Raw genomic sequence first — 25,511 nt, 5'->3', positions numbered from 1 at the left:
TCTTCAGTTCTACTCTGATCTTAGTTATTTCTTACCTTGTGCTAACTTTTGAATTTGTTTGCTTTTGCTTCTCTAGTTCTTTTAATTGTGATGTTAGGGTGTCAATTTTAGATCTTTCTTGCTTTGTATTGTGGACAGTTAGTGCTATAAATTTCCCTCCACACACTGCTTTACATGTGTCCCAGAGATTCTGGTACATTGTGTCTTTGTTCTCATTGGTTTCAAAGAACATCTTTATTTCTGCCTTCAGTTCGTTATTTACCTAGTAGTCATTCAGAAGCAGGTTGTTCGGTTTCCATGTAGTTGTGCAGTTTGAGTGAGTTTCTTAATCCTGAGTTCTAATTTGATTGCACTGTGGTCTGAGAGACAGTTTGCTGTGATTTCTGTTCTTTGACATTTGCTGAGGAGTGCTTTACTTCCAATTATGTGGTCAATTTTAGAATAGGTGCAATGTGGTGCTGAGGAAAATGTATATTCTGTTGATTTTTTTGTGGGGGAGGGAGTTCTGTAGATGTCTACTAGGTCTGCTTGGTGCTGAGCTGAGTTCAAGTCCTGGATATCCTTGTTAACCTCCTCTCTCATTGATCTGTCTAATATTGACAGTGGGGTGTTAAAGTCTCCCATTATCATTGTGTGGGAGTCTAAATCTCTTTTTAGGTCTCTAACGACTTGCTTTATGAAGCTGGGTGCTCCTGTAACGAATCTGGGTGCTCCTGTATTGGGTGCATATATATTTCGGACAGTTAGCTCTTCTTGTTGAAGTGATCCCTTTACCACTACATAATGGCCCTCTTTGTCTCTTTTGATCTTTGTTGGTTTAAAGTCTGTTTTATCAGAGACAAGGATTGCAAACTCTGCTTTTTTTTATTTTCCATTTGCTTGGTAGATCTTCCTCCATTCCTTTATTTTGAGCCTATTTGTGTCTCTGCATGTGAGATGGGTCTCCTGAATACAGCACACTGATGGGTCTTGACTATCCAATTTGCCAGTCTGGGTCTTTTAATTGGGTCATTTAGCCTATTTACATTTAATATTGTTATATGTGAATTTGATCCTGTCATTATGATGTTAGCTGGTTAATTTGCCTATTAATTGATACAGTTTCTTCATAGCATCGGTGGTCTTTACAATTTGGCATGTTTTTGCAGTGGCTTGTACCAATTGTTCCTTTCCATGTTTAGTGCTTCCTTCAGGAGCCCTTGTAAGGCACGACTGGTGGTGACAAAATCTCACAGCATTTCCTTTTCTGTAATGGATTTTATTTCTCCTTCACTTATGAAGCTTAGTTTGTCTAGATATGAAATTCTGGGTTGAAAATTCTTTTCCTTAAGAATGTTGAATATTGGCCCCCACTCTCTTCTGGCTTGTAGGGTTTCCTCTGAGAGATCAGCTGAAAGTCGGCTTCCCTTTGCGTGTAACCTGACCTTCATGGCTGCCCTTAACATTTATTCCTTCATTTCACCCTTGGTGAATTTGACAATTATGTTTCTTGGGTTTGCTCTTCTCAAGGAGTATCTTTGTGGTGTTCTTTATATTTCCTGAATTTGAATGTTGGCATTCCTTGCTAGGTTGGGGAAGTTCTCCTGGATAATATCCTGAAGAGTATTCTCCAACTCAGTTTTATTCTGCCTGTCACTTTCAGGTACACCAATCAAACGTAGATTTGGTCTTTTCACATAGTGTTTCTTTTTACTTTTCTCTAATCTTGTCATCTCACTTTATTTAATTAATTTGATCTTCAATCACCGATATCCTTTCTTGCTCTTGATCGAATCGCCTACTAAAGCTTGTGCATGTGTCATGAAGTTCTCGTGCCATGGTTTTCAGTTTCATCAGGTCCTTTAAGGTCTTCTCTACACTGTTTATTCTAGTTAGCCATTCTTCTAACTTTTTTTCAAGGCTTTTAGCTTCCTTGTGATGGGTTTGAATATGCTCCTTTAGCTCAGAGAATTTTGTTATTACCAACCTTTTGAAGCCGCCTTCTGTCAGCTCGTCAAATTCATTCTCCATCCAGCTTTGTTCCCTTTCTGGCGAGCAGCTGTGATCCTTTGGTGGAGGACAGGCGCTCTGGTTTTTAGAATTTTCAGCTTTTCTGCTCTGTTTTCTTCTCATCTTTGTGGTTTTATCTACCTTTGGTCTGTGATTTTTGTGACCTACAGGTGAGGTTTTGGTGTGGATGTCCTTTTTGTTGATGTTGATGCTATTCCTTTCTGTTTGTTAGTTTTTCTTCTAACATTCAGGTCCCTCAGCTGCAGGTCTGTTGGAGTTTGCTGGAGGTCCACTCCAGAGCCTGTTTGCCTGGGCATCACCAGCAGAAGCTGCTGAACAGCAAATATTGCTGCCTGATCCTTCCTCTGGAAGCTTCTGCATGAGGTGTCTGCTGGCCCCTACTGGGACGTGTCTCCCAGTTAGACTACAGGGGTGTCAGGGACCCACTTGAGGAGGCAGTCTGTCCATTCTCAGAGCTCAAATGCCATGCTGGCAGAACCACTTCTCTCTTCAGAGTTGTCAGACAGGGACATTTAAGTCTGCAGAAGTTGTCCACTGCCTTTTGTTCAGCTATGCCCTGCCCTCAGAGATGGAGTCTATAGAGGCAGTAAGCCTTGCTGAGCTGCGGTGGGCTCTACCCAGTTCAAGCTTCCTGGTCACTTTGTTTACCTTGAAGCCTCAGCAATGGCAGATGCCAGATGCCCCTCCCCGCACTAGGCTGCAGCCTCACAGGTGGATCTCAGACTGCCACGCTCGCAGTGAGTCATGCTTCATGGGTGTGGGACCCAGCAAGGCAGGCACAGGAGAGAATCTCCTGGTCTGCTGGTTGGTAAGACTGTGGGAAAAGCACAGTATTTGGGTGGGACTGTACCGATTTTCCAGGTACAGTCTGTCATAGCTTCCCATGGCTAGGAAAAAGAAATCCCCGATCCCTTGTGCTTCCTGAGTGAGGTGATGCCCTGCCCTGCTTTGGCTCACCCTCCGTGGGCTGCATGCACTGTCTAACCAGTCCCAATGAGATGAACCAGGTACCTCAGTTGGAAATACAGAAATCACCCATCTTCTGTGTTGATCATGCTGGGAGCAGCAGACTAGAGCTGTTCCTATTCAGTCATCTTGGCCATTCAGTAAAGTTATTTAATTTAAAACATTATCTGAGACAATGCTATTTCTACTTTTGAGTGTATAAAAAAATTTTTTTTAATGAAATGATGATGATAGTTGATGAGATCTAAAAAATAAAAGGTTAATAACACATCCAAAGATTTTTTGAAAATCAAATTGGTCTGTGGGAATGACTGTTTTAGGGAATTTTGGTCATGTATAGAAATTGAAGGATTACATATAAAGAAACCTTTGAAATTTGTATTTATTTGTAGACTTTAAGCAAACAGAGCCAAATCAGATCCTGTCAAAAGTTACTGATTGTGATTTACAATGAAATGAGATCTACCTATACATCATCGTGTTCTTAGAATATAATGTACATTGTGAATAACTAGATATAGTTTATGACTGAATACAAACCCAATCTTTAAACTTACAAATATATATAATACCTACACAAATCAAAAGTTTCAAGGTACACTGGTAGTAAAGATTAAAATGCACAAATTCTAAACTGTTTTAAAATGGTCTATTTTAAAACTACTGACTTACATAACTTTGGCTATTAATCAAAATATAACTTTGGGGATATTGAGGAAATGGTCGAGATGACATTTTCAAATAAGAAGTAGTGGGAAGTAAGAAACCTTGATGTGAGCACTGCTTCATAGTGTAAAACTGACAAAATAATTGTTAAGTAAAAAGGTATATCTTTGAAATTGAAGGTGACTAGCTATGTGAATGCTGTAATGCTGTTAACAATACATAAAGAAGGTTAAAATATATTCTATTACATGTATTCTATGTATTCTATTACAGTGGTTCTATTACATTAAAGGTGTCTCAGAAAATTCTGCTACAATGTTCAAGTCCAATAAATTAACAAGTGACTTCTTTGCCTGGTAAGCTATTTGTTAACATTTTGCTAGCTGTCAAAAGGACTGACAGATTATGCAGCTTAATTTAAATTTTAATAAAAATGCAAAGATCATTCAAAATAAACACATATAATTATGCACTGTGAAAAGCAGTATTGAATACTTCAGAAGAGCAACACAAGAAAATTAATTTCACCCTACTGGTTTTTATGCACCTACAAGTCTCAGACTGCAATGTCACAGATGATCTCAACTCAAGCAGGATTATTGAAAAGCTGAATGAGTTGAGGTGGTAACTTGACTGCCTCTTCCCCTTGCTAATAACTTTGCCTATTAACTTGGGACTGTGAAATGATTTAAATAGTATGGCCTCCACGAACTGATGATCAGTTATTAAATAAAAATGGTCTGCCCTACATGGTAACATTAGTTCCCAAGAAAATGACTTTTTTGACCCCAAATATGGCATCTGGTATCCAATCTAAAAAAGTTTACTGGGTTAATTCTACTTTTGTCTTAAACTATTAATATGATCAATAAATACGTACTGTTTAGTTCCCAAAAGAAAGTGTTTTGTTTTGTTTCATGTGTTTGAAGTATTAAAAGATCATTTAACTTACTTTTGAACTTTTTCATTGGTTACTTGGGAGGCCTCTATGGCATGTTGAAGTTGTAATTCCATATTTGCTCGCTCTGTCAGAGCTTGTTGCAGTTGAGTAGCCAGTTCCTCATTTTGTTGTTGAGTGATGGAAACAATGTTCTCTCTGTTTTTTAAAGCTTCTTCATATGTACTCAGGGCATAGTTAAACTGATCCTTCAGATTTTCTTCTTGAGATAAAGATTTGTGTAAACTGAGAAAATATTAAAAAATAATTTAAAGATAAGTAATGTAGACTGAGTGATCTATGATCTATTTAACAAAAACCTCCATTTAGAATCTCTAATTCTAAAAATCAATAAATACTTAAATGAGCAAATGAAAATAATTTTTATGTCACAACATATAAAATTGATAATTTTTCTGCTTCTAGGCTGAAAACCCAGACAAATGACTATGCTACCAAAGCATACAAAAAGATGCTGCAAGATGTTAATTTAATTAAATCAGTGTAAATATTACATTCAATTTTCTTTAAAAGGAATAGAGAACTGGAAAATAAAGTATCTCTAGGCAAATATAAGAATGTAATAAGCTGAAAGAAGTGAGAAGAGAATGGGCATTGGTTTAGGAGGTTGAGGGTCTATTCTTCCAAGCACTTAATGAGAATGGATGAGGTTTATGCAAATACTGACCAGCCTTCTACACAGCATTTTCTACTTGTCACAGTTGAGATATAAATGAATTTAAAATCACTGGTCAGATTGCACAGAAATAATATGTATTCATATATATGTGTGTATATATATATTTTTTTGGCTAATGAATCTTATAACAAATACATCTACTCATTAAGTCATACAGAGAAATAGCATATAAATTAAGACTAAATGAATGCAGAAGAAAATGCAGACAAATAGAATCCTAAAATGCTAAAGGTCAAATCTTTGATATGTCATTACCACCTACCACCTGAGGTTATTCTGAAATGGCACCAAGCACCTCACTCAATTAAATAAAGACATTTTGAAAATATAAATATTTAATAAGAGAAATTTAAAATCCACACAGGAGATGTTCTTTTTTATTAAATATCATTTCAGTATATGCATACAAAGGAAATGTCGATTGGAGACATTTGAAGTAAAACAACTTAACTATATAATATAGATTGATAATGTGAAGGAAAGCAATATCATTATTAAACCTGCAAAAAGCTAGTCAGTGAACTTTGGCATTGTCCTAATACCTCGTGTGATACTTTCTTTAAAACTGTTCAAACTAATTATACATTTCCTTTTTTAGTTTAAGTTACCTATAAGCCTTTACAGTATGCTTATTTTGGAGAAGGCGTCCCATAGAACTAGGATGGACATGAAACAAGGACAGTCAGCATACCAGATGAAATCATTTCAGGATTCAAATTCCTTCCTAAGAATACAGACTGTTACTAAGCCCTGGTCAATTGGTTACTACCTAGAAAATTAGAATGGTATGTAGTGCCACATTTGTGGAGTGCAAAAAATATCTTTTTTCATGGTTTTCACATTGTTATTAATCTAACTAACCCTACTTCATTTCTTCTCAGTTTTTTCTACCAACCTATGTGCCTAAGGACTGTCTCTTGCCCATTTTCCTATTTTTTCTGTGTCCTCTCACTTTCTGCATCTCGTCTGTTCCAAGTTCCAATTTTCTTTAGCTCACCCTCTGTATCTCCTTGAAAGACGCAAGAAAGAAAGAAATTAAAAAGAAACAAACTAAAAGCTAAACCTTAACAAAGGTACTTTATGTTCTTTATGCTTAAAACATTATTAGTTATATTTTGATTTGTTAACTACATTTTAAATTACACAAGGTGCATATATACAAAGTATTCAGCTTGAAAAAATGTGAAGAACAAAATACAGAACAAACACAGAAATCTAGAAGACCCCTAGTGTTCCCTCCCATTTTTTCCCCTCCCCAAAAGGTAAGTACTAATCCAACTTTTATCAAAATGTAAATTGCCTATTTTTAAACTTTTTGTCTGGCTTATTTTCCTCAACAATTGGTATGTGAAGTTCACCTTGCTGTTGCATATCATTCATTGCTTTTTATTGCTATAAAATATTCTGTTATATACATATGCCATAACTTATTTAACTATTCCACTGTTGTTGCTATGAATATTCTTGTACATGTCTTTTGATGGACCTAGGTATTCATGTCTAAAGTAGAATTTCTCCAAGGTTATGCATTATTTTCAGATTTAGTACACTGATAATAGATGCTGATTTAGATTTAGATGCTGCTAATAGTCTTCTAAATTAGTTGTACCAATTTATACTCCCATCAGCAAAATATGAGAGTTTCAATTGCTTTATATCCTCCCTCAGAATGACATTGGCAAGTGCTTTTAACTTTAGTTATTTTAATATGGATGCAGTGATATTTCATTCTATTCATATTGTCTTATGTACGTGTATGTTGATTGATTGATTGAGACAAGGTCTCACTGTTTCCCAGGCTGACCTTGAACTCCTGGGCTCAAACAATCCTCCTGCCTCAGCCTCTTGAGTAGCTTGGACTATGGGCATATGCCACCATGCTTGACTCTTAATGCTGTCTTTTGATGAAGGTAAGTTCTCAATTTAAATAAAGTTCAATTTATCATTGTTTCTTTAATGGCAATGCTTTTTGTAAACTGTTTAAAAAATCTTAGCCTACTCCATTCCCTTATATTTTAACTTTACGTATATGGCCTAATTTAAAACTCAGTGAGACAGCTTAGTTTGGGAATTCTGCATTTGTCTATCATGCCTAAAGCAGTAACCAGTATACTGTAACCAATTAGAATCAATTATTAAGTTTTAAAAATCTCACCATTATTAAAATTATGAGCATCCTGATTTAATTTCCTAATCACTCCTCACTTCCTAGTCTTTTATCATTTAATTTTTAGGGGGCAAATTTATACCTGATTTTGATTTTTCTCTCAGATGGACATGTTTGGATTGTACCCGCAAGTTCAAAAGCTTCTTAGCATTCAAAATGTATTGGAAACCTGTTAATTACCACCAAGACTTTCCCAAACAAGGGACATGATCTTTTTAAAAAGATGGAAGTAGATAATGTCACTTAAAATCCTGCAATAGCATTTTCTTGCATTTTTAAGAGAAAACAGTATCTAAAAATAAATGCTATGTTAACTCACTAAATGTCACAACTTGCATGAGAAGTCCTATTAATATTCCTTTTTTGGGGGGTGCGAGCAAGATGGCCAAATAGGAACAGCTCCAGCCTCCAGCTCCCAGTGCGAGTGACACATGAGACAGGTGATTTCTGCATTTTCAACTGAGGTACTGGGTTCATCTCACTGGGGAGTGCTGGACAATCAGTGCTGGTCAGCTAGTGCAGCCCAACCAGCCAGAGCTGAAGCAGGGCGAGGCATGGCTTCACTTGGGAAGTGCAAGGGGGAATGGAATCCCTTTAGAAACTGAGACACACAACACCTGGAAAATCGGGTAACTCCCACGCTAATACTGCGCTTTACCAAGGGTCTCAGCAAAAGGCACACCAGATTATATTCCACACCTGGCCAGGAGGATCCCACACCCATGGAGCCTCCCTCATTGCTAGCACAGCAGTCTGAGATCTAACTGCAAGGCAGCAGCGAGGCTGGGGGAGGGGTGCCCGCCATTGCTGAGACTTAAGTAGGTAAACAAAGCCTCCTGGAAGCTGGAACAGGGTGGAGCTCACAGCAGCTCAAGGAGGCCTGCCTATCTCTGTAGACTCCACCTCTGGGGACAAGGCGTAGCAAAGAAAAAAAAAAAGCATCAGCAGAAACGTCTGCAGATGTCCATGACCCTGTCTGACAGCTTTGAAGAGAGCAGTGGCTCTCCCAGCCCAGAGGCTGAGATCTGAGAATGGACAGTCTGCCTGCTCAAGTGGGTCCCTGACCCCTGAGTAGCCTAACTGGGAGACATCCCCCACTAGGGGCAGTCTGACACCCCACACCTCACAGGGTGGAGTACACCCCTGAGAGGAAGCTTCCAAAGCAAGAATCAGACAGGTACACTTGCTGTTCAGAAATATTCTATCTTCTGCAGCCTCTGCTGCTGATACCCAGGCAAACAGGGTCTGGAGTGGACCTCAAGCAATCTCCAACAGACCTACGGCTGAGGGTCCTGACTGTTAGAAGGAAAACTAACAAACAGAAAGGACACCCACACCAAAACCTCATCAGTTCATCACCAGTATCAAAGACAAAAGGCAGATAAAACCACAAAGATGGGGAAAAAGCAGGGCAGAACAGCTGGAAATTCAAAATATTCAAAAAATCAGAGCGCATCTCCCCCTCCAAAGGAACGCAGCTCATCGCCAGCAATGGATCAAAGCTGGACGGAGAATGACTCTGACGAGTTGAGAGAAGAAGGTGTCAGTCGATCAAACTTCTCAGAGCTAAAGGAGGAACTACGTACCCAGCGCAAAGAAACTAAAAATCTTGAAAAGAGAATAGAAGAATGGATAACTAGAATAATCAATGCAGAGAAGGCCACAAACGAACTGACAGAGATAAAAACTATAACACGAGAAGTACGTGACAAATGCACAAGCTTCAGTAACCGAATCGATCAACTGGAAGAAAGAGTATCAATGATTGAAGATCAAATGAATGAAATGAAGCAAGAAGAGAAGTCTAAAGGAAAAAAAGGAAAAAGAAATGAACAAAGCCTCCAAGAAATATAGGATTATGTGAAAAGACCAAATCTACGTCTGATTGGTGTGCCTGAAAGTGAGGGGGAAAATGGAACCAAGTCGGAAAACACTCTTCAGGATATCATCCAGGAGAACTTCCCCAACCTAGTAAGGCAGGCCAACATTCAAATTCAGGAAATACAGAGAATGCCGCAAAGATACTCCTCGAGAAGAGCAACTCCAAGACACATAATTGTCAGATTCACCAAAGTTGAAATGAAGGACAAAATGTTAAGGGCAGCCAGAGAGAAAGGTTGGGTTACCCACAAAGGAAAGCCCATCAGACTGGCAGCAGATCTCTCAGCAGAAACTCTCCAAGCCAGAAGACAGTGGGGGCCAATATTCAACATTCTTAAACAAAAGAATTTTCAACCCAGAATTATATCCAGCCAAACTGAGTTTCATAAGTGAAGGAGAAATAAAATCCTTTATAGACAAGCAAATGCTTAGAGATTTTGTCAACACCAGGCCTGCCCTACAAGAGATCCTGAAGGAAGCATTAACATGGAAAGGAACAATCGGTACCAGCCATTGCAAAAACATGCCAAAATGTAAAGACCATCGATGCTAGAAAGAAACTGCATCAACTAATGAGTAAAATAACCAGCTAATATCATAATGACAGGATCAAGTTCACACATAACAATATTAACCTTAAATGTAAATGGACTAAATGGTCCAACTAAAAGACACAGACTGGCAAATTGCATAAAGAGTCAAGACCCATCAGGTTGCTGTATTCAGGAGACCCATCTCACATGCAGAGACACACATAGGCTCAAAATAAAGGGATGGAGGAAGATCTACCAAGCAAATGGAGAACAAAAAAAAGGAAAGGGTTGCAATCCTAGTCTCTGATAAAACAGACTTTAAACCATCACAGATCAAAAGAGACAAAGAAGGCCATTACATAATGGTAAAGGGATCAATTCAACAGGAAGAGCTAACTCTCCTAAATATATATGCACCCAATACAGGAGCACCCAGATTCATAAAGCAAGTCCTTAGAGACTTACAAAGAGACTTAGACTCTCATACATTAATAATGGGAGACTTCAACACCCCACTGTCAACATTAGACAGATCAACGAGACAGAAAGTTAAAAAGGATATCCAGGAATTGAACTCAACTCTGCACCAAGCGGACCTAATAGACATCTACAGAACTCTCCACCCCAAATCATCAGAATATACATTCTTCTCAGCACCATATTGCACTTATTCCAAAATTGACCACATAGCTGGAAGTAAAGCACTCCTCAGCAAATGGAAAAGAATAGAAATTATAACAAACTGTCTCTCAGACCACAGTGCAATCAAACTAGAACTCAGGACTAAGAAACTCAATCAAAACCACTCAACTACATGGAAACTGAACAACCTGCTCCTGAATGACTACTGGGTACATAACGAAATGAAGGCAGAAATAAAGATGTTCTTTGAAACCAATGAGAACAAAGATACAACATACCAGAATTTCTGGGACACATTTAAAGCAGTGTGTAGAGGGAAATTTATAGCACTAAATGCCCACAAGAGAAAGCAGGAAAGATCTAAAACTGACACCCTAACATCACAATTAAATGAACTAGAGAAGCAAGAGCAAACACATTCAAAAGCTAGCAGAAGGCAAGAAATAACTAAGATCAGAGCAGAACTGAAGGAGATAGAGACACAAAAAACCCTCCAAAAAATCAATGAATCCAGGAGCTGGTTTTTTGAAAAGATCAATAAAATAGATAGACCACTAGCAAGACTAATAAAGAAGAAAAGAGAGAAGAATCAAATAGACGCAATAAAAAATGATAAAGGGGATATCACCACCAACTCCACAGAAATAGAAACTACCATCAGAGAATACTATAAACACCTCTATGCAAATAAACTAGAAAACCTAGAAGAAATGGATAATTTCTTGGACACTTACACTCTCCCAAGACTAAACCAGGAAGAAGCTGAATCCCTGAATAGACCAATAGCAGGCTTTGAAATTGAGGCAAAATTAATAGCTTACCAACCAAAAAAGCCCAGGACCAGATGGATTCACAGCCGAATTCTACCGGCGGTACAAGAAGGAGTGGTACCATTCCTTCTGAAATGATTCCAATCAATAGAAAAAGAAGGAATCCTCCCTAACTCATTTTATGAGGCCAACATCATCCTGATACCAAAGCCTGGCAGAGACACAGCAAAAAAAGAGAATTTTAGACCAATATCCCTGATAAACATTGATGCAAAAATCCTCAATAAAATACTGGCAAACTGAATCCAGCAGCACATCAAAAAGCCTATCCACCATGATCAAGTGGGCTTCATCCCTGGGATGCAAGGCTGGTTCAACATATGCAAATCAATAAACGTAATCCAGCATATAAACAGAACCAAAGACAAAAACCACATGATTATCTCAATAGATGCAGAAAAGGCCTGTGACAAAATTCAACAGCCCTTCATGCTAAAAACTCTCAATAAATTCGGTATTGATGGAACGTACCTCAAAATAATAAGAGCTATTTATGACAAACCCACAGCCGATATCATACTGAATGGGCAAAAACTGGAAGCATTCCCTTTGAAAACTGGCACAAGACAGGGATGCCCTCTCTCACCACTCCTGTTCAACATAGTGTTGGAAGTTCTGGCTAGGGCAATCAGGCAAGAGAAAGTAATAAAGGGTATTCACTTAGAAAAAGAAGAAGTCAAAATGTCCCTGTTTGCAGATGACATGATTGTATATTTAGAAAACTCCATCATCTCAGCCCAAAACCTCCTTAAGCTGATAAGCAACTTCAGCAAAGTCTCAGGATACAAAATCAATGTGCAAAAATCACAAGCATTCTTATACACCAGTAACAGACAAACAGAGAGCCAAATCAGGAATGAACTTCCATTCACAATTGCTTCAAAGAGAATAAAATACCTAGGAATCCAATTTACAAGTGATGTAAAGGACCTCTTCAAGGAGAACTACAAACCACTGCTCAGTGAAATAAAGGAGGACACAAACAAATGGAAGAACATACCATGCTCATGGATAGAAAGAATCAATATTGTGAAAATGGCCATACTGCCCAAGGTAATCTATAGATTCAATGCCATCCCCATTAAGCTACCAATGAGTTTCTTCACAGAATTGGAAAAAACTGCTTTAAAGTTCATATGGAACCAAAAAAGAGCCCGCATTGCCAAGATAATCCTAAGCCAAAAGAACAAAGCTGGAGGCATCACACTATCTGACTTCAAAATGTACTACAAGGCTACAGTAACCAAAACAGCATGGTAGTGGTAGCAAAACAGAGATATGGACCAATGGAACAGAACAGAGCTCTCAGAAATAATACCACATATCTACAGCCATCTGATCTTTGACAAACCTGAGAAAAACAAGAAATGGGGAAAGGATTCCCTATTTAATAAATGGTGCTGGGAAAATTGGCTAGACATAAGTAGAAAGCTGAAACTGGATCCTTTCCTTACTCCTTATATGAAAATTAATTCAAGATGGATTAGAGACTTAAATGTTAGACCTAATACCATAAAAACCCTAGAAGAAAACCTAGGTAATACTATTCAGGACATAGGCCTTGGCAAGGACTTCATGTCTAAAACACCAAAAGCAACAATAAGATAAGCAAAGTTTAAAATCACTCTTCCAGTTTTAAAATTATATAATTCTTTATAAATTTAACTTTTATAATTTAGTGTAGAAGGTAAAACTTTAAAAATATTTTTACTCACTAATATTTGATATGATCATATTTCTAATTCACATCAAATAAGCCTGCACATTGTCTCCTATGTTGCTCACCACATTAAGTCCAATGGCAGGCCAAGGTAGAAAATGTCCTTAATATGTATTACTCCAGTGAGTACCATGTAATAGATTTCCCTTCTGAAGTGGTTTCTGTCTTAGTTTTGATGTTCCCTGGTCTATTACTTTGTCTATGGCCCTGACTATTTTCCTGGTCCCTGACTCTCTATGCCACCCCAGCTAAATATAACTTGGAATTATCAGGTTTATGAGCCACTTATATGTTTTGCTTACAGATATTTATATTCTCTTCAACTTGTCTGCCTACCTGCTCATTGAACTCTCTCTTAATTGTAATGTTACACATGGATTCAGCCTTTTTTTGCAATTAGTACTTTTCCATTTATACCAAGTTTTGATGCTACTTTTCCTGACTTCCTCTCTTGTCTCCATGATCAGGTATTGGCCAAGTCCTTACAGGAGATCATTTTACTCATCATCCTAGAATATGCACTTATTATTCTGTTTATGCTTCATTTATTTTACAGTAATTGCTCAATCATTAGTGTGTTGTATATATGCTATTTATTTTAATTGGATATATATTTTTGGATTAAAATTTAGAGATGAGGTACAACAATATAGATCAGTAGGTCTTAACCAGGAGTAATTTTGTTCCTCAGAGGACATTCTGCAACATCTGAAGACATTTTTGTCACAACTGGTGGGGGTAGTGGGGAGGGTGAGATGGTACTCGCATTTAGTAAATAGAAGCTAGAGATGCTGGTAAACAGAGGATAGATTCCTACAACAGAGAATTATCCAGACCACTATGTCAACAATTTCAGTCTTGTCATTCACTCTGAGTAACACTGGGAAAAAAAGTTACCTACTGAATATTATTTTCCTCAACTCCAAAATCATGAGAAAAATATCATGGAAATCATATGAGAACGAAATGAGGTGATCTACATGTGTCAAAATAACTGGCACAATATCTGCCAGAGAATAGGCATTCGTATCTGTATAATTGTTAAAAGGAATTACTTATATCTAATTAACTTTGTACAAAATGTTACACAATACTCAAGTATTTTATAAACATTTTACTGAGAAAAACAACTGCCTGTCCCTACAGGTTTTTCATGAATTGGAAGAAGGAAACTAGTTTTCTTAACCTTTGTTCGCTTACTGATAACATTCTTAAATCATTCTTTTCTAAAAAAAATGGGCAGGTTTGGCTTGTTTTACTGAATTAAAATAAAACCTAAGCAAATATGAAATGTAGAAGTATGTGCTGCTTTTTCCTAAGAATACATTTCTGAAAGGATAATGTCTACTTTTATTTCCTGGTTTACTACATCAATTAATTTGCTAAGACCCTTTCAAGAAGATAGTTGAAGCTGAGTATGGTGGTTCATGCTTTAATATCAGCACTTTGGGAGGCAAAGGCAGGAGAATTGCTTGAGACAAGGAGTTCTAGACCAGACTGAGCAACATAGCAAGACCCCGTCTTAAACATTATTTTTAATTGAAAAAAGAAAATCATTGACTTCCTCACTTATTTTTAAGGAAATCAGCATATGCTACAGTATAATAGGCTTTAATTTTTAATGACATACAGATAGAGGGAAATATATTCAGCATGGATAAGAGTGTGGATGTGGAAGCTTAATCTGCAAATCAAACAGTCTAGTAACTTCAATGATTTGCTTCCACTGTTACTGCAGTTGATTTATTTTAATAAAATAACTTGCTAAAGTACTTTCAGAGAAAAAATAATTTCTTTATTATAAAGCAAACCAATTAATACTGCACTTAAAATTTCAAGAATCTTAAACTGGATAACTTGTCAATATATTTATTAATATTTATTAAAAGCTTTCTGGATGCTACATTTCACAATACAAATTGGGTGTCACTAAATATCTGTTGAATTCATGCTTAGAAATGTAAAACCTATACAAATAATTCCAAGGAAGCATTAAAAAATATCGAAGTTTTTGGAGGTTTTTTTGAGACAGTCGTGCTCTTTCACCTAGGCTGGAGTGCAGCAGCATGATCTTAGCTCACTGCAACCTTCACCTCCAGGGTCCAAGTGATTCTACTACCTCAGCCTCCTGAGTAGCTGGGACTACAGGCACACGCCACTACACCCAGCTAATTTTTGTATTTTTGGTAAAGGCAGAGTTTCGCTATGTTGCACAGGCTGGTCTTGAACTCCTAATCTCAAGTGATCCACTTACCTTGGCCTCTCAAAGTGCTGGGATTACAGGCCTGAGCCATTGCGCCTAGCCAAAAATATCTAACTATTAAATATACTACAGCACCTGGAATTGATGTAGGGCCAGCTCCTGATTATCTAAGAGTATATTGTGTGCTTCATAAATTTGGTGATGTGGGAAGCAGAGTGGTAGGAGATTATACTCACAAAGCCACTTATGTTTATATACCACTGTATAGCTCACAGGCAACAAAATTTATCTTGAATTTTATCATATAATACATAATGGGCATCACTAAAATGAAAAAATTATACTGTCAAACTTAATAGAAGGTAGACTTCTGCTTTTGAGGAGATGGAAGAAATAGAAGATGCAATTAAGAAACAAATGGAGGATTTGCTGGCAAGATGGCTGAATAGGAACAGCTGTGGGCTGCAGCTCCCAGGGAGATCAACACAGAAGGCAGGTGATTTCTGCATTTCCTACTGAGGTACCTGGTTCATCTCATTCGGACTGATTGGACAGTGGGTGCAGCCCATGGAGGGTGAGCCAAAGCAGGATGGGGCATTGCCTCACCTGGGAAGTGTAAGGGGTTGGGAAATTTTCTTCCCTACCCAAGGGAAGCTGTGAGGGACTGAGACTGAATAACTGTGCATTCTGGCCCAGATACTGCGGTTTTCCCACGGTCTTCGCTACCTGCAGACCAGGAGATTCCCTCTGGTGCCTACACCACTAGGGTCCTGGGTTTCAAGCACAAAACTGGGCAGCCGTTTGGGCAGACACTGAGCTAGCTGCAAGAGTTTTTTTCCATACCCCAGTGGCACCTGGAATGCTAGTGAGACAGACTGTTTACTCCCCTGGAAAGGGGGCTGAAGCCAGGGAGCCAAGTGGTCTGGCATGGCAGGTCGCACCCCCACAGAGCCCAGCAAGTTAAGATCCACTGGCTTGAAATTCTCACTGCCAGTACAGCAGTATGAGGTCGACCTCAGATGCACCAGCTTGGTGTCAGGAGGGGCATCCACCACTGCTGAGGCTTGAGTAGGCGGTTTTACCCTCACAGTGTAAACAAAGCTGCAGGGAAGTTCGAACTTGGTGGAGCCCACTGCAGCTCAGCAAGGCCACTGTGGCCAGACTGCCTCTCTAGATTCCTCCTCTCTGGGCAGGGCATCTCTAAAAAAAAAAAAAAAAAAAAAAAAAAAGGCAGCAGCACCAGTCAGGAGCTTATAGATAAAACCTTCATCTCCCTGGGTGGGACAGAGCACCTGAGGAAGGGGCGGCTGTGGGCGCAGCTACGGCAGAGTTAAATGTCCCGGCCTGATGGCTGTGAAGAGACCAGCAGATCTTGCAGCACAGCATTTAAACTCTGCTAAGGGTCAGACTGCCTCCTCAAGTGGGTCCCTGACCCCTATGTATCCTGACTTGGAGACACCTCCAAGTAGGGGCCAACAGACACCTCATACAGAAGAGCTCTGGCTGGCATCTGGGGGGTGCCCCACTAGGACGAAGCTTCCAGAGGAGAGAACAGGCAGCAATTATGGCTATTCTGCAACTTCTGCTGGCGATACCCAGGCAAACAGGGTCTGGAGTGGAAATCCAGCAAAATCCAGCACACCTGCAGCAGAGGGGCCTGACTGTTAACAGGAAAACTAACAAACAGAAAGCGATAGCATCAACATTAACAAAAAGGACGTCCGGTCAGAGACCCAATCCGAAGGTCACCAACAGCAAAGACCAAAGATAGATAAATCCATGAAGATGGGGAGAAACCAGCACAAAAGGCTGATAATTCCAAAATCCAGAATGTCTCTTCTCCAAAGGATCACAACTCCTTGCCAGCAAGGGAACAAAACTGGATGGAGAATGAGTTTGATGAACTGACAGAAGTAGGCTGTAGAAGGTAGGTAATAACAGACTCCTCTGAGCTAAAGGAGCATGTTCTAACCCAATGCAAGGAAGCTAAGAACCTTGAAAAAAGGTTAGAGGAATTGCTAACTAGAATAACCAGTTTACAGAAGAACATAAATGACCTGATAAAGCTGAAAAACACAGCACGAGAACTTTATGAAGCATACACAAATATCAATAGCCAAACTGATCAAGCGGAAGAAAGAATATGAGAGATTGAAGATCACCTTAATGAAATAAAGTGTGAAGATAAGATTAGAGAAAAAGAATGAAAAGGAACAAACAAAGCCTCCAAGATATATGGGACTATGTGAAAAGACCAAATCTACTTTTGATTGGTGTACCTGAAAGTGATGGGGAGAATGGAACCAAGTTGGAAAACACTCTTCAGGATATTATCAAGGAGAAATTCCCCAACCTAGCAAGACAGTCCAACATTCAAATTCAAAAAATACAGAGAACACCACAAAGATACTCCTTGAGAAGAGCAACTCCAAGACAGATAATCATCAGATTCACCAGGGTTGAAATGAAGGAAAAAATGTTAAGGGCAGCCAGAGAGAAAGGTCAGGTTACCCATAAAGGGAAGACCATCAGACTAACAGCGGATCTCTCAGCAGAAACAAATACAAGCCAGAAGAGAGTGGGGGACAATATTCAACATTCCTAAAGAAAAGAATTTTCAACCCAAAATTTCATATCCAGCCAAACTAAGTTTCATAAGCAAAGGAGAAATAAAATCCTTTACAAAGAAGCAAATGCTGAGAGATTTTTGTCATCACCAGGCCTGCCTTACAAGAGCTCCTGTAGGAAGCACTAAACATGGAAAGGAAAAACTGGTACCAGCCACTGCAAAAACATACCAAATTGTAAAGACCATCAACACTATGAAGAAACTGCATCAACTAATGGGCAAAATAACCAGCTAGCATCATAATGACAGGATCAAATTCAAACATAACAATATTATCCTTAAATATAAATGTGCTAAATGCCCCAATTAAGACACAGACTGGCAAACTGGATAAAGAGTCAAGACCCATCAGTGTGCTGTATTCAGGAGACCCATCTCACGTGCAAAGATGCACAAAGGCTCAAAATAAAGGGATAGAAGAATATTTACCAAGCAAATGGAAAGCGAAAAAACAACAACAACAACAAAAAAGCAGGAGTTGCAATCTTAGTCTCTGATAATACAGACTTTAAACCAACAAAGATCAAAAGAGACAAAGAAGGGTATGATAAAATGGTAAAGTGATCAATGCAACAAGAAGGGCTGTCAATGCAACAAGAAGGGCTGTCCTAAATATATATGCACTAAATACAGGAGCACCCAGATTCATAAAGCAAGTTCTTAGAGACCTATGAAGAGACTTAGACTCCCACACAATAATAGTGGGAGACTTTAACATCCCATTGTCAATATTAGACAGATCAACGAGACAGAAAATTAACAAGGACATTCAGGAATTGAATTCAGCTGTGCGCCAAGTGGACCCAACAGACATCTACAGAACTCTCCACCCTAAATCAACAGAATATACATTCCTCTCAGCACCTCATTGCACTTATTCAAAATTTGACCACATAATTGGAAGTGAAACACTCCTCAGGAAATGCAAAAGAACGGAAATCACAACAAACAGTCTCTCAGACCACAGTGAAATCAAATTAGAACTCAGGATAAGGAAACTGCACAACTACATGGAATCTGAACAACCTGTTCCTGAATAAGTACTGGGTAAATAATGAAATTAAGGCAGAAATAAAGATGTTCTTTGAAACCAATGAGAACAAAGACACAACGTACCAGAATCTCTGGGACACATTTAAAGCAGTGTGCAGATGGAAATTTATAGCACTAAATGCCCACAAGACAAAGCAGGAAATATCTAAAATTGACACCCTAATATCACAATTAAAAGAACTAGACAAGCAAGAGCAAACACATTCAAAAGCTAGCATAAGGTAATAAATAACTAAGATCAGAGCAGAACTGAAGGAGATAGAGACACAAAAAGCCCTTCAAAAAAATCAATGAATCCAGGAGCTGGTTTTGTGAAAAGATGAACAAAATAGATTCACTGCTAGCCAGACTAGTAAAGAAGAAAAGAGAGAAGAATCGAATAGATGCAATAAAAAGTGATAAAGGGGATATCACCACTGATCCCATAGAATATAAACTACCATCAGAGAATACTATAAACACCTCTACACAGATAAACTAGAAACTCTAGAAGAAATCGATAAATTTCTGCACACATACACCTTTCCGAGTCTAAACAAGGAAGAAGTAGAATCCCTGAATAGACCAATAAAAAGTTCTGAAATGGAGTCAGTAATTAATAGCCTATCAACCAAAAAAAGTCCAGGACCAGATGGACTCACAGTCAAATTCTCCCAGAGGTACAAAGAAGAGCTGGTACCATTCCTTCTGAAACTATTGCAAAGAACAGAAAAAGAAGTAATCCTCCCTAACTCATTTTATGAGGCCAGCATCATCCTGATACCAAAACCTGGCAGAGACAAACAAAACAAAAAAAGAAAATTTCAGGCAGATATCCTTGATAAACATTGATGCAAAAATCCTCAATAAAATACTTGCAAACCGAATCCAGCAGCACACCAAAAAGCTCATCCACCACGATCAAGTCAGCTTCATCCCTGGGATGCAAGGCTGGTTCAACATACGCAAATCAATAAACGTAATCCATCACACAAACAGAACCAATGACAAAAACCACATGATCTCATCAGATGCAGAAAAGGCCTTTGACAAAATTCAACAGCCCTCCATGCTAAAAACTCTCAATAAACTAGGTATTGATGGAACGTATCTCAAAATAATAAGAGCTATTTATGACAAACCCACAGCCAATATCATACTGAATGGGCAAAAACTGGAAGCATTCCCTTTGAAAACTGGCACAAGACAAGGATGCCCTTTCTTACCCACTCCCATTCAACATATTATTGGAAGTTCTGGCTAGGACAATCAGGCAAGAGAAAGCATTGATAGGTATTCAAATAGGAAGAGAGGAAGTCAAATTGTTTGCAGATGACATGATTGTATATTTAGAAAACCCCATTATCTCAGCCCAAAACCTCCTTAAGCTGATAAGCAACTTCAGCAAAGTCTCAGAATACAAAATCAATATGCAAAAATCACAAGCATTCCTATACACCAATAACAGACAAACAGACAGCCAAATCATGAGTGAACTCCCATTCACAAATGCTACAAAGAGAATAAAATACCTAGCAATACATCTTACAAGGGATATGAAGGATCTCTTCAAGAAAAACTACAAACCATTGCTCAAGGAAATAAGAGAGGACACAAATAAATGGAAAAACATTCCATGCTCATGGATAGGAAGAATCAATGTCTTGAAAATGACCATACTGCCTAAAGTAATTCATACATTCAATGCTCCTATCAAGCTACCATTGACTTTCTTCAAAAAATTAGAAAAACCTACTTTAAATTTCATATGGAACCAAAAAAAGACCTGCATTACCAAGACAATCCTAAGCAAAAAGAACAAAGCTGGAGACATCACACTACCTGACTTCCAGAACCTACAAAGAACTTAGACAAATTTACAAGAACAAAACAACTCCATCAAAAAGTGGGCAAAATATATGAACAGAAACTTCTCAAAAGAAGACATTAATGCAGCCAACAAACATATGAAAAAATTCTCATCATCACTGGTCATTAGATAAATGCAAATGAAATACCATCTCACGCCAGTTAGAATGGCGATGATTAAAAAGTCAGGAAATAACAGATGCTGGAGAGGATGTGGAGAAATAGGAATGCTTTTACACTGTTGGTGGGAGTGTAAATTAGTTCAGCCATTGTGGAAGACAGTGTAGCATTTCCTCAAGGATCTAGAACAAGAAATACCTTTTGACCCAGCAATCCCATTACTGGGTATATATCCAAAGGATTATAAATCATTCTAGTATAAAGACACATGCACACGTATGTTTACTGTGGCACTGTTCACAACAGCAAAGACTTGGAATCAACCCAAATGCCCATCAGTGATAGACTGGATAAAGAAAATGTGGCACATATACAACGTGGAATACAATGCAGTATAAAAAAGGATGAGTTCATGTCCTTTGCAGGGAAGTGGAGGTAACTGGAAACCATCATTCTCAGCCAACTAACACAAGAACAGAAAACCAAACACCTCATGTTCTCACCCATAAATGAGAGTTGAACAATGAGAACACATGGACACAGGGAGGGGAACATCACACACTGGAGCTTGTCGGTGGGTGGGGGTCAAGGGGAGGATAGTATTAGGAGAAATACCGAATGTAGGTGATGGGTTAATAGGTGCAGCAAACCACCATGGCACATGTATACCTATGTAACAAAAGTGCATGTTCTTCACATGTACCCCAGAACTTAAAGTATAACAATAGTAAAAAAGAAACAAATGGAAATTGTAGAACTGAAAATAAAATAACTGAAATGAAAAGCCCAGCGGATAGGCTTAATAGCAGAATTGAAGGGACAGAGAAAGAATAAGAGAACTGGAAGATAGAACAATAAAAACAATTCAATATGAAAAACTGAGACACAGACTGAAAAAAACTATCATAGCTTCAGGGACCTGTGGACTATAATAAAAGATCTAACGGGTACATGAGGTGGCCCACGCCTGTAATCCCAGCACTTTGGGAGGCTGAGGGGGGCGGATCACGAGGTCAAGAGATTGAGACCATCCTGGCCAACATGGTGAAATCTCATCTCTACTAAAAAATACAAAAATTTGCTGGGTGTGGTGGCGCACTCCTGTAGTCCCAGCTACTCAGGAGACTGAGGCAGGAGAATCGCTTGAACTCGGGAGGCGGAGGTTGCAGTGAGCTGAGATCACACCACTGCACTCCAGCCTGGTGACAGAGTGAGACTCTGTCTCAAAAAAAAAGAAAAAAAAAAAATCTAACATTTGGGTCATCAGAGTCATGGAAGGAGAAATGGAAGAGGACAGAGCTAAAAAACAAGTAGTTAAAGAAATAATGGCTGAAAACTTTCAAATGTGGCAAGACACAGAAACCTACAAGAAGTTGAGAAAACTCCAAATGGGAAAACTCACATAAATGAATGCAAAGACACATCACAATTAAACTTCAAAAAACTAAAGCCAAAGACAAATGACAGAACTCATAGCTTCTTTTCCAAGGTTGACTAGTATTGTATTGGATATATGCACTACATTTTCTTTATCCGTTCATCTGTTGATGGTACTGATACTTAGGTTGATTGCATAACTTGGCTATTGTGAATAATGTTGCAATGAACATGGAAATGCAGACATTTCCTTGAAAAAATAATTTCAGGACAGTTGTGGTGGCTTACACCTGTGAAGTCAGCACTTTGGAAAACTGAGGTGGGAGGACTGCTTGAGGCCAGGAGATCAAGACCAGCTTGCTCTACATAGTGAGACCCTGTCTCTACAAAATTTTTAAAAAATCAATCAGGTGTGGAGGCATACACTCGTAGTCCAGCTACTCGGGAGGCTGAGGCAGGAGGATTGCTTGAGCCCCTAAGTTTGAGGCTGCAGTGAGCTACAATCATGCCACTGCACTCCAGCTTGGGTCACAGAGCAAAACTCTGCCCTTAACAAAAAAGATTTCAAATCTTTTGGGTAAATATCCAGAAGTGAGATTGCTGGATCATATAATTCTATTTTTAGTTTTTGGAGGAACCTGCTTTTCAGTTATCCATAATGGTTATACAGTTGGCCCTCAATATATGGACACACAGTTGGCCCTAGAATACATGGATTCTGCAATTGTGGATTCAACCAACCATGGATGAAAAATACACACATGCACACACACACACACACACACACACACACACACATATATATATATATATATATATATATATATATATATTTTTTTTTTTTTTTTTAAGGAAAGAAAGATTGTTGTTGGCTGTGCTTGGTGGCTCACACTTGTAATCCCAGCACTTTGGGAGGCTGGGGCAGTTGGATCGCTTGAGCCCAGGAGTCTGGGACCAGTTTGGTCAATGTGGCAAGACCTCATCTCTACTAAAAAATACAAAAAATTAGCCAGGCATTGTGGCATAAGCCCATAATCCCAGCTACTCGGGAGGCTGAGGCAGGAGAATCGCTTGAACCCAGAAGGCGGAGGATGGAGTGAGTCAGGATCATGCCACTGCACTGAAGCATGGGTGACAGAGTGATACTTGGTCTTAAAAAAAAAAAAAAAAAGATGGTTGTGTAGGTACTGAACATGTGCAGATTTTTTTTTTTAGTGATTATTCCCTAAACATATAGTGTAACAACTATTTACATAGCATTTACATTGTGTTAGGTATAGGCTAGAGATGATTTAAGGTATATAGGAGGATGTGCATAGGTTATATGCAAACACTATACCATTTTATGAAAGGGATTTGACTATCCATGGATTTTGCTATCCACTTGGGGTGCTGATACCAATCCCCTAACAGATACTGAGGGACAGCTGAATTAATTTATGTTCCCACCGAGAGTATACAAGGGTTCCCTTTTCTCCATATCCTCACTGACACTTGTTAACTTTTGTCTTTTTGGTAATAGCTGATATGGTTAGAACCCAAATCTCATCTTGAATTGCAATTCCCTAGGTGCTGAGGGAGGACCCTGGTGAGAGGTAATTGGTTCATGGGGGTGGTTTCCCCAATGCTGTTCTCATGACAGTGAGTGAGTTCTCAGGAGATCTGACGGTTTTGTGTCTGGAATTTCCCCTGCTTGCATTTCTCTCTCCTGCCACCATGTGAAGAAGATCCTTACTTCCCCTTCACCTTCTGCTATGATTGCAAATTTCCTGAGGCCCCCTCAGCTGTGTGGGACTGTGAGTCAATTAAACCTCTTTTCTTTATAAAATACCAAGTCTTGGGCAGTTATTGACAGCAGTGTGAAAATGGACTAATACAACAGCCATTCTGATTGGTGTAAGATATCTTATTGTGGTTTTAATTTGCATTTGCCTACTATTAGCAATGTTAAGCATTTTTTTCATATATCTACTGGCTATCTGTATACCTTCTTTTGAGAAGCGTCTATTCAAATCCCTTGCCCATTTTTATTTTTTTATTTTTTTAATTTATTTATTATTATTATACTTTAAGTTGTAGGGTACATGTGCATAACGTGCAGGTTTGTTACATATGTATACTTGTGCCATGTTGGTCTGCTGCACCCATCAACTCGTCATTTACATCAGGTATAACTCCCAATGCAATCCCTCCCCACTCCCCCCTCCCCATGATAGGCCCCGGTGTGTGATGTTCCCCTTCCTGAGTCCAAGTGATCTCATTGTTCAGTTCCCACCTATGAGTGAGAACATGCGGTGTTTGGTTTTCTGTTCTTGTGATAGTTTGCTAAGAATGATGGTTTCCAGCTGCATCCATGTCCCTACAAAGGACGCAAACTCATCCTTTTTTATGGCTGCATAGTATTCCATGGTGTATATGTGCCACATTTTCTTAATCCAATCTGTCACTGATGGACATTTGGGTTGATTCCAAGTCTTTGCTATTGTGAATAGTGCTGCAATAAACATACGTGTGCATGTGTCTTTATAGCAGCATAATTTATAATCCTTTGGGTATATCCCCAGTAATGGGATGGCTGGGTCATATGGTACATCTAGTTCTAGATCCTTGAGGAATCGCCATACTGTTTTCCATAATGGTTGAACTAGTTTACAATCCCACCAACAGTGTAAAAGTGTTCCTATTTCTCCACATCCTCTCCAGCACCTGTTGTTTCCTGACTTTTTAATGATCGCCATTCTAACTGGTGTGAGATGGTATCTCATTGTGGTTTTGATTTGCATTTCTCTGATGGCCAGTGATGATGAGCATTTTTTCATGTGTCTGTTGGCTGTATGAATGTCTTCTTTTGAGAAATGTCTGTTCATATCCTTTGCCCACTTTTTGATGGGGTTGTTTGTTTTTTTCTTGTAAATTTGTTTGAGTTCTTTGTAGGTTCTGGATATTAGCCCTTTGTCAGATGAGTAGATTGCAAAAATTTTCTCCCATTCTGTAGGTTGCCTGTTCACTCTGATGGTAGTTTCTTTTGCTGTGCAGAAGCTCTTTAGTTTAATGAGATCCCATTTGTCAATTTTGGCTTTTGCTGCCGTTGCTTTTGGTGTTTTAGACATGAAGTCTTTGCCCATGCCTATGTCCTGAATGGTACTACCTAGATTTTCCTCTAGGATTTTTATGGTATTAGGTCTAACATTTAAGTCTCTAATCCATCTTGAATTAATTTTCGTATAAG

General features: G+C 38.7%; 1 protein-coding gene across 2 annotated transcripts in view; it reads right to left on the bottom strand.

The window, feature by feature from the left end:
* Nucleotides 1-25,511, bottom strand: part of MIPOL1 (mirror-image polydactyly 1) — a 401,247-nt gene that overhangs the window by 70,505 nt on the left and 305,231 nt on the right. For both annotated transcript variants that reach the window (XM_025392166.1, XM_025392167.1), the window contains exon 13: nucleotides 4,595-4,825. In XM_025392166.1, coding sequence (XP_025247951.1) covers nucleotides 4,595-4,825 — 231 coding nt within the window. The remainder of the gene's footprint in view (nucleotides 1-4,594; nucleotides 4,826-25,511) is intronic.

Source organism: Theropithecus gelada, chromosome 7b, assembly GCF_003255815.1.
Source record: "Theropithecus gelada isolate Dixy chromosome 7b, Tgel_1.0, whole genome shotgun sequence".
NCBI classification, from domain to species: Eukaryota; Metazoa; Chordata; class Mammalia; order Primates; family Cercopithecidae; genus Theropithecus; species Theropithecus gelada.
This window is presented reverse-complemented; position numbering and strand designations above follow the sequence as displayed.